The 10,042-nt window shown below is 43.4% G+C and overlaps 1 protein-coding gene across 1 annotated transcript; it reads right to left on the bottom strand.

The window, feature by feature from the left end:
* Positions 1-1,888: 1,888 nt before the first annotated feature.
* LOC118367589 (sialoadhesin-like) lies at positions 1,889-9,765 on the bottom strand. The gene is made up of 9 exons (XM_035751179.2): positions 8,340-9,765; positions 6,269-6,667; positions 4,970-5,281; positions 4,502-4,765; positions 3,943-4,215; positions 3,364-3,463; positions 2,906-3,071; positions 2,720-2,771; positions 1,889-1,893 (listed from the first exon to the last, which is right to left on the bottom strand). The coding sequence occupies exons 1-9, from the start codon at positions 8,392-8,394 to the stop codon at positions 1,889-1,891; spliced, it is 1,626 nt and encodes a 541-aa protein (XP_035607072.2). The 5' UTR covers positions 8,395-9,765.
* Positions 9,766-10,042: the final 277 nt, after the last annotated feature.

Here is a 10,042-nt window from a genome sequence, read left to right as displayed (position 1 = left end):
CACCACACGGTCAGGTCTCTGACCTCCTCCCTATAGGCTGTCTCATCATTGTCGGTGATCAGGCCTACTACTGTCATGTCATTAGCAAACTTAATGATGGTGTTGGAAACGTGCCTGGTCGTGCAGTCATGAGTGAACAGGGAGTACAGGAGGGGACTGAGCACGCACCCCTGAGGGGCCCCCTTGTTGAGGATCAGCATGGCGAATGTGTTGCTACTTACCTTTACCACCTGGGGGTGGCCCGTCAGGAGGTCCGGGGTCCAGTTGCAGAGGGAGGTGTTCAGTCCCAGGGTCCTTAGCTTAGTGATGAGCTTTGAGGGCACTATGGCGTTGAATGCTGAGCTGTAGTCAATGAATAGCTTTCTCACATAGGTGTTCCTTTTGTCCAGGTGTGAAAGGGCAGTGTGGAGTGCAATAGAGATTGCATCATCTGTGGATCTGTTGGGGCGGTATGCAAATTGGTGTGGGTCTAGGGTTTCTGGGATAATGGTGTTGATGTAAGACATGACCAACCTTTCAAAGCATTTCATGTTTACAGACGTGAGTGCTACGGGTCGGTAGTCATATAGGCAGGTTACCTTAGTGTTCTTGGGCACAGGGACTATGGTGGTCTTCTTGAAACATGTTGGTATTACAGACTCAGACAGGGAGAGGTTGAATTTGTCAGTGAAGACACTTGCCAGTTGGTCAACGCATGCTCGGAGTACACGTAGGACGATTCGATCTTAGTCCTGTGTTGATGCTTTGCCTGTTTGACGGTTTGTCAGAGGGCATAACAGGATTTCTTATAAGCTTCCGGGTTAGAGTCCCGCTCCTTGAAAGCGGCAGCTCTACCTTTTTAGCTCAGTGCGAATTTTGCCTGTAATCTATGGCTTCTGGTTGGGGTATGTACTGTGTACTGTCACTGTGGGCATGACGTCATCGATACACTTATTTTTAAAGCCAGTGACTGACGTGGGGTATTTCCCAATGCCATCGGAAGAATCCCGGAACATATTCCAGTCTGTGCTATCAAAACAGTCCTGTAGTTTAGCATCTGCTTCATCTGACCAGTTTTTTTATTGACCGAGTCACTGGTGCTTCCTGCTTTCATGGAACCTCTCCTCTCAACCCCCCTGTTGTTCTTCTGCGATAAAATCTCTGACTCCCAAAAACTTCTCTGCTGCTGCTACTACCAATTCAAGCTTCTGGGATTTCCTTTTCATCTGTGCGGTAGAATTAATGACCATAGCAATAAAGGCAAAGAAGATAACCTTACTAAAGCACAAACTGTGAGTGTCACTCTGTACTGGCTTACTACAGGGATCCTCTCAGGCTCCCTCAACCTTTGCCCACCATCCTCTACTTTCTTCACTGCCTCAGCATATGACACTTTCTGCACTGCTTGCACCCTGGAAACTTCCACCTGTCTCACCCACACACAACATTTCTGATCCCTTGCAACATGGCCACCCCCACAATTGACACACTCCACTTTTCCCACTGAAACGACACACTCCTTTGTCCCATGCCTTTCTGCACACTTTTCATACCTTGGAATCTCCCTCCTACATACTGTTGCAACATGACCATAAACTTGGCACCTGAAACACCATAGTGGGTTCGGAACAAAAGCTCTCAAGGGATGATGTATGATACTGTATATTGCAACCAGTATGGGGGTATACTCTACCACTTACTGGATTGTATTTCATGTTGGTGGTAGAACAAAATAATAAAATAGAGAGGGTATAATTTCTTATCAACATTAAAAGCACAGAAAAAAGCTTTATTTTGTCACATGAATATAGAACCAGAACATACATATGGCAGCATATGAAATAGCTTTTTAGTGTAGTGACAAATTGCTTTTTTGCTTTAGTAACCATCAATCCTCTTGAGTACAGGGTCAGGCTGGGAGGTGAAGAGAGGCACATTTATATAAAACATATACAAAAGTGATTGTTTTATAAGAGAGGTGTGTCCAACACCTTTATCATCATTACATCATACAATCCTGTTCATCCTATCTAGAATATCATTATACAGACATTATATGTGTAATGATGCTAAATGTACTGCATGAAATAGGTGAATAATGTGTGTGGACCATTATCTTCAAGTATATGCACTGATGAAGTAGCTAGGGATATTAAGTCTACAATTATGCACACAAAAGTTATATATATATATATATATCAATCATTAAAAAGGAGAGAAGGATAATCTAAATGTGCCACATAACTACTTGGTACTGTATGTATAATCATGCAAAATTATATCAAGTGGATACCATATCATTGTGCCATTATCAGTCAAGCAGTATGTTCATGCTTGTCTTGTTATACACTGTAAGAGCTCTCTTCTACTCCATGACATAACGCTGATCCAAGCCATTAGTGCTAATGATCTGGACCAGAGCTATCCATGACTTACCACACTGAGAGATGAACTCAGATGATCTCCAAGTAGATAGCTGTTTCAGTGTTATTGTCATTGTAGGCAGGGCTTTGTCTGTCTCTTGTTCCTCTGTCCACCGTGCCTCCTTGACTCTCTCCTCCTCTTCTCTCCCCTCCTCGTCTCTCACCTCCTCTCTCTCTCCCCCCTCTCCTCTCTCCACCTCGCCTCTCCCCACCTCTCCCTCGCCTCTCCCACCTCCACCTCTCCTCCTCTCTCCCCTCTCGTCTCTCACCACCTCGTCTCTCCCCACCTCTCCTCTCTCCACCTCGTCTCTCCCCACCTCTCCTCTCTCCCCCTCGTCTCTCCCCACCTCGCCTCCCCATAGGATGTGTCTGAAACACAACATAATGTGGTTAATCAACCATTCAATTGGATATTTATGTTTCAATGGATAATAAAGCTATTGTATTGTAATATACCAAATTACAAGCAAAATTATATTTTTGGTACAGAACAGTAGGTGTACCTGTTTGGTCCGGACGAAAAGAGGGGTGCAGTTCTGGTACACCAGCTGGTAACTGCCATTGGTGTAGATGTTGTTGACCTCAGTGCAGTTGATGTAGAGGGGCATCTGATCCTGGTAGATACCCATGTCCCCAGGATACACCAGAGGTCTGCAGGTCAGCACACGTCTTTAAGGAATGAAGGCGAAGACAAGAGTTTGGATTAGAGAGGACATCACCATGAAACATCTACTTTTAAGATGTAAGATGTCTCCTCTTGGAACGGTTTTACATGTGAATGAATAGTTCCTCTTTCATGATTCTATTCAATGTTATCTTAAATGAAACAACATATGTTTGATGTACTGGTGTGTAATTAGGTTATTCCAAGTTTGCAAAACTTCTGAAGTAATTGAGGCACAATGGTGGCAGACGTTAGAGAAGTCAGAGACAAGCAACTCTCAGAAAATATGTTGCTTACTTTGCTGAACTCTTTCGACAGCAGAACAGGAGAAGTAGAGAGAGGAGGAAGGTGGCCAAAGAGATGCATACTGCAGGTATCACTTTCCACAGCAGAGAACCTGTCAATCAACAACAAAAACATTCCTGTGTAAACTAAAGATACCACTTTTTTTTTAATCTTCTTATCTTATATTGCACTGTATTATTATACTATATTATTGGAACAGGTCAACCAACCAGTGACATTACAGGAACCATTCATACATTTGTAAAGTTAATCTGAAGGAATAGGCCTTAGTGACCTTGAACGATTCATGCTTAGTATTTCACCCTCATGTTTTACTCACAGTACAGATGCTGCCTAAAGTACACCATGTATAATGTGTGTGCATCTCAATTGTGTGTTCCCTGTTTCCACATGTCCTCGCCTTCTTCTCAAAATATATTGGAGGAGAAGGTCAGAGGTTCCTTTCCTCTGACCTTCTCCTCCAATGAGTTTTGAGAAGGAAGCGAGGAGAGAGGACCTGAGGAGTCAAGGAAATACAATTCAGATGCACCCATGTATTTCTCTTGTGTGGCGTGGTGTCCTGATGCTTACCGTCCTCTGCCTGAAGCAGTGTGTGGGAGTCGTTGCCCAGTGCATTAATGGCGAAGCAGACTATCCTCAGTGGAGTTTCCATGTGGCCCCTCAGCATGGCTGTTAGTGTACCGTTCTCTGAGCCTACTGATGTGTTGTAACTGTATGGTGGAACACTACCGTTGACACTCCAGGTTACGCCTGGCCGGGGGTTGGAGTCCACAGAACAGCGACACAGAACCTCCGACCCCTTCACAACACAGTAGGAGGAGAGTTGGAGGATGACAGGCTTGTCTGGGGGATATAAGAAGGGAGGGTGTGAGAGAGAGGGAGAGAGAGAGAGAGCGAGAGCATCATGGAAGGATCAGGGACATTAGAGTACGTGGGATCTACTGGAAAGGGGTCCGCCCTTAGAAGTTGTGACACCGTATTTCAAGAACAATGTAGCTTCTCAATTCAAAATATTGTTCTTCTTTCACAATGTAAAGTGTACAACTGCACAAATAGCAGCCGTTTAAATCCATACACAGAAATTGGAAGCAAAATAATCTATCAAACATTGACTGTACAGAATGCTTACATTGAATGTTTAAGGAAGTCGATTTGGACTCTGCCCGTCCAATTAGGTTCTGGGCTGTGCAGCGGACCCTCATGTCTCGGGTCACATTGTACACCCGGACCGTGTGTGTGCGCTGGTGAAGGTCTACAGTTAGCCCATGTTGGGTGTATGACCACCTGTACTCTGTCACAGGCGGGTCAGCTTTACAGGAGCAGGCCAGTAACACGTTCAACCCCTCCTGGACAGTCAAGGTATGGGCCTGGACTGTGATATCTTTTGGAGGAACTAGAGGAGAGATATAATAGCAGTCAAGGCCAGTATACATAAAACATCTCTGAGTTGGAGTGCTGATCTAGGATCAGCCCCCCACCTATATAAATACAATATATAAGTAGAATCTGATCCTAGATCAGCACTCTGAAACACTATGAATATGGGCCCTGGCTTAGCATTACACACAATCATAACTTTATATAGAAAAGTACTTACATGTCACATGGAGCTCCTTTACGGTGTATACTCTTCTTCCTCCTGGATATACTGCCTCACACCTCATTCTGGGTTTGATGCGATACGATGCGATAAAGGTAAGAGAGGTCCGTAGTGTAGGCCCCTGGCCCTGGGGCTGGAGTACCTGCAGCTCCCCGTACTCGCTGCTTTTCTCCTGAGCTCCTCTCTCCCACCGCCACTGGAGGGTGGGGGCCTGGGAGGGACAGGAGTAACTGATGCTGCAGTTTAGTGACACCATCTGTCCTTCTGTAGCTGCCCCCACACCGCTGATCACTGGGAGCTCTGGGGACTCTGTCAGTGATGGGGACAAAGAGAGATAAGAACTAACTTGATGAACATAGTCTAAATGGGGATACAGTAAATGTTTAGTCCATTAGCATTAGGGATAATTTAACTCAGGTTGAGTAAACATTGGTAGATTGGTGTATTAACATGAGCCATATAAAATAACTTATCACTTAATAATCTTATCACTTATAACATGTAAACGACGAAAAGGATAGCAGTTACTTTATCTCTATATAATAAGAGATGAGACACAGATATTCTGTTAAATAACAAGAGATATACTAAAGTGTATAAAATATTAAGAACAACTACTCTTTCCATGGACTGACCAGGTAAATCCAGAATTTCACCTGTTAAATCCACTTCAATCAGTGTAGCTGAAGGGGAGGAAGGGGATTTTTATGCCTTGAGACATAGATTGTGTATGTGTGCCATTCAGAGGGTGAATGGGCAAGACAAAAGTTGTATGTGCCTTTGAACGGGGTATGTTAGTAGGTGCCAGGCGATTTGTGTGAAGAACTGCAACGCTGCTGGGTTTTTCACGCTCAACAGTTTCCTGTGTGTATCAAGAATGGTCCACCACCCAAACGACATCCAGCCAACTTGACACAACTGTGGGAAGCATTGAATTCAACACGGGCCAGCATCCCTATGGAACGCTTTTGACACCTTGTAGAGTCCATGCCCAGACAAATTCAGACTGTTCAGAGGACAAAAGGGGGAATGCCACTGGGGCGGCAGCGTAGACTAGTGGTTAGAGCGTTGGACTAGTAACCGGAAGGTTGTGAGTTCAAACCCCCGAGCTGACAAGGTACAAATCTGTCGTTCTGCCCCTGAACAGGCAGTTAACCCACTGTTCCCAGGCCGTCATTGAAAATAAGAATGTGTTCTTAACTGACTTGCCTGGTTAAATAAAGGTAAAATTAAAATATTAGGATGGTATTTGGTATACTCAGTGTATGTAATTATATGCGATGAAATCCCTCTCACCTGACACAACGATGTTGACCCCCCTCGCATTCCCCCAGTCATTCTGTCCATGGCCCTTCAACGCCAGCTCATAAACATTGGAGTCAGCCAGGTGGACCCTGTCAATCATTACAGAGCAGTCTCCATCGTCCATGTTTCCCCGTAGGGATGTCCGGCCCAGGAACTCCCTGTTGACTGTGGATTTGTCGTCCGTACTGAAAGCTGTACTCTGCAGGATGGAGATGTGACTAGTCTTGTAGCGCAACCTCACGCCCACCACTCTCCCCTGCCTGCCCAGGGCAGAATGAGAGGCTGAAGGAGTGAAGGAGCAGGGGATGACCACGCAGGAGCCTACCAAGGCAGGGACACGGTTTGGAATGGAGGGCACGGGGGACACAGCATGGATGTCCCTCCAGAAGCCTGTTGAGATGAAGTAGTAGAGAGACAATAGCTATATGAAAAGTTAAAGCCCTGTAGTGCAACAATGTGAAGAAGATACTGTACAAGTCAAAATAGAACAGAAGTAACACGTAGCATTCAACAGATAACCACACCTGACTAAAACTACATCCTAAAGGGATACTATGAAGGAAGAACTTTGCATTCACATTACATTCAATCATCAATTGAATCAATTGTAAAAAAAAAAAAAAAGATATATATTTAAAAATGCAAATAAAAAAGAATGACTCTCTGTCCAGCTGTTCGTTGGCGGTCAGCCTGACACAACGTGATATGGTGGGACATTTCACAATAGAGTTTAATTAAGAAAAGGGGAAGGGACATGCTTTGCTTGCATCGTCATCCTACTGTACTAACATGGTCTCTGTGCTTTAATGACTTATTTTCTCACCTGTTATACTGTTGAACACACAATTCCATCCATGAATGGATAGAATTGTGCAGCAGTCATTTTCCCTCTTTTTATAGTAGTCCTGTGCCTCAATTCATGGGGGAAACTGCTCTGCAGCTCATTATCGTCATATCTAAAAACATACACTACCGTTTTTATTTTATTTTATTTCATTTATCCGTTATTTTACCAGGTAAGTTGACTGAGAACACGTTCTCATTTACAGCAACGACCTGGGGAATAGTTACAGGGGAGAAGAGGGGGATGAATAAGCCAGTTGTTAACTGGGGATTATTAGGTGACCGTGATGGTTTGAGGGCCAGATTGAGAATTTAGCCAGGACACCAGGGTTAACACCCCTACTCTTACGATAAGTGCCATGGAATCTTTAATGACCTCAGAGAGTCAGGACACCCGTTTAACGTCACATCCGAAAGACGGCACCCTACACAGTGCAGTGTCCCCAATCACTACTCTGGGGAATTGGGATATTCTTATTAGACCAGAGAAAATAGTGCCTCCTACTGGCCCTTAGAATGTTTTTGTCCATTAAAATAATATAAAATTGATCAGAAATGCAGAGTAAATTACTATTGTAGCTGGAAACGGAAGATTTTTAATGGAATATCTACATAGGTGTACATAGGCCCATTATCAGCAACCATCACTCCTGTGTTCCAATGGCATGTTGTGTTAGCTAATCCAAGTTTACTGTTTTAAAAGGCTAATTGATCATTAGAAAACCATTTTGCAATTATGTTAGCACAGCTGAAAACTGTTGTTCTGTTTAAAGAAGCAACAAAACAATAAATATCTGGAGCATCAGCATTTGTGGGTTCGATTACAGGCTTAAAATGGCCACAAACAAAGAACTTTCTTCTGAAACTTGTCAGTCTATTCTTGTTCTGAGAAATGAAAGCTATTCCATTCGAGAAATTGCCAAGAAACTTAAGATCTCGTACAACGCTGTGTACTACTCCCTTCACAGAACAGTGCAAATGGTCTCTAACCAGAATAGAAAGAGGATTGGGAGGCCCTGGTGCACAACTGAGCAAGAGGACAGTACATTAGAGTGTCTAGTTTGAGAAACAGACGCCTCACAAGTCCTCAACTGGCAGCTTCATTAAGTAGTACCCGCAAAACACCAGTCTCAACGTCAACAGTGAAGAGGCGACTCCGGGATGCTGGCCTTCTAGGCACATTTTAAAACATTTAAATATAACATCATAAGCAACTCACCAAAAATCACAGTACACAGCAGGAGCATTCTGTCCAGACCAATCACTAGAAGCATGCTCAACAGACACAACAGAGGGAATGAAGGTGTGATGGAAGAAGAGGCGAGGAGGAAGTTGTTTTGGTTTCATAATGTCACGGTGTCATTAATTTATTTTAAGACCACTAAGAATTTCCCCAATAGTTTGCAGTACTATACAGTTAAGCTAACACATTTCAAATACAGTACATCTCATATTATATCATAATTTGTAATGGCATTATTGTAATACATAGGCCTATAATACACCCATTGGCTTACGATACATTGTGTGTCTGCGCAGTGCACTGGCCAAGGTGAAAAGGCAGTAAGTGATGATCCTACACTCGTGTGAGAAGAATAACTGTTAATTAAAATCAGCTTTTTTAAAACAGGCCCATCACCGCTGAAGTCAGAGGATTCCATTGCCTAAGTGACATATAAAGGAAAGAGAGACATCAGCAGTTATGTGTGTGAGGAGATGCATGAGGACATGTGTGACTCACACTCACGCTGTTAGCCATTTCCTCACACCAGTAATTCTCTTCTCATTGACTCTCACTCATTATTAGCTGTAAGGCCGTTGCATTTCTCTTCTCATTGACTACCACTCATTATTAGCTGTAAGGCCGGTGCATTTCTCTTCTCATTGACTACCACTCATTATTAGCTGTAAGGCCGTTGCATTTCTCTTCTCATTGACTCCCACTCATTATTAGCTGTAAGGCCGTTGCATTTCTCTTCTCATTGACTACCACTCATTATTAGCTGTAAGGCCGTTGCATTTCTCTTCTCATTGACTCCCACTCATTATTAGCTGTAAGGCCGTTGCATTTCTCTTCTCATTGACTACCACTCATTATTAGCTGTAAGGCCGTTGCATTTCTCTTCTCATTGACTCCCACTCATTATTAGCTGTAAGACCGTTTGCATTTCTCTTCTCATTGACTCCATCTCATTATTAGCGTTAAGGCCGTTGCATCTCTTCTCATTGACTCCCACTCATTATTAGCTGTAAGACCGTTGCATTTCTCTTCTCTTCTCATTGACTCCCACTCATTATTAGCTGTAAGGCCGTTGCATTTCTCTTCTCATTGACTCCCACTCATTATTAGCTGTAAGGCCATTGCATTTCTCTTCTCTTCTCATTGACTCCCACTCATTATTAGCTGTAAGACCGTTGCATTTCTCTTCTCTTCTCATTGACTCCCACTCATTATTAGCTGTAAGGCCGTTGCATTTCTCTTCTCATTGACTCCCACTCATTATTAGCTGTAAGACCGTTGTATTTCTCTTCTCATTGACTCCCACTCATTATTAGCTGTAAGACCGTGGCATTTCTCTTCTCATTGACTCCCACTCATTATTAGCTGTAAGACCGTTGTATTTCTCTTCTCATTGACTCCCACTCATTATTAGCTGTAAGACCGTTGCATTTCTCTTCTTCTCATTGACTCCCACTCATTATTAGCTGTAAGGCCGTTGCATTTCTCTTCTCATTGACTCCCACTCATTATTAGCTGTAAGACCGTTGTATTTCTCTTCTCATTGACTCCCACTCATTATTAGCTGTAAGACCGTGGCATTTCTCTTCTCATTGACTCCCACTCATTATTAGCTGTAAGACCGTTGCATTTCTCTTCTCATTGACTCCCACTCATTATTAGCTGTAAGACCGTTGCATTTC

The sequence above is a fragment of the Oncorhynchus keta genome, chromosome 34, assembly GCF_023373465.1.
Source record: "Oncorhynchus keta strain PuntledgeMale-10-30-2019 chromosome 34, Oket_V2, whole genome shotgun sequence".
NCBI lineage: Eukaryota > Metazoa > Chordata > Actinopteri > Salmoniformes > Salmonidae > Oncorhynchus > Oncorhynchus keta.
Note: the sequence above shows the minus strand (reverse complement) of the source record. Positions and strands in the feature narration are given on the sequence as shown.

Excerpts from the sequence above, each read along its gene's own strand:
- LOC118367589 (XM_035751179.2), bottom strand. The coding sequence starts at position 8,394 with ATGCTTCTAGTGATTGGTCTGGACAGAATGCTCCTGCTGTGTACTGTG. Across the intron at positions 4,766-4,969 it reads AAAGGAGCTCCATGTGACAT|TTCCTCCAAAAGATATCACA; the intron begins GTAAGTACTTTT and ends TCTCTCCTCTAG. Across the intron at positions 2,772-2,905 it reads TTTTCGTCCGGACCAAACAG|ACACATCCTATGGGGAGGCG; the intron begins GTACACCTACTG and ends GTTGTGTTTCAG.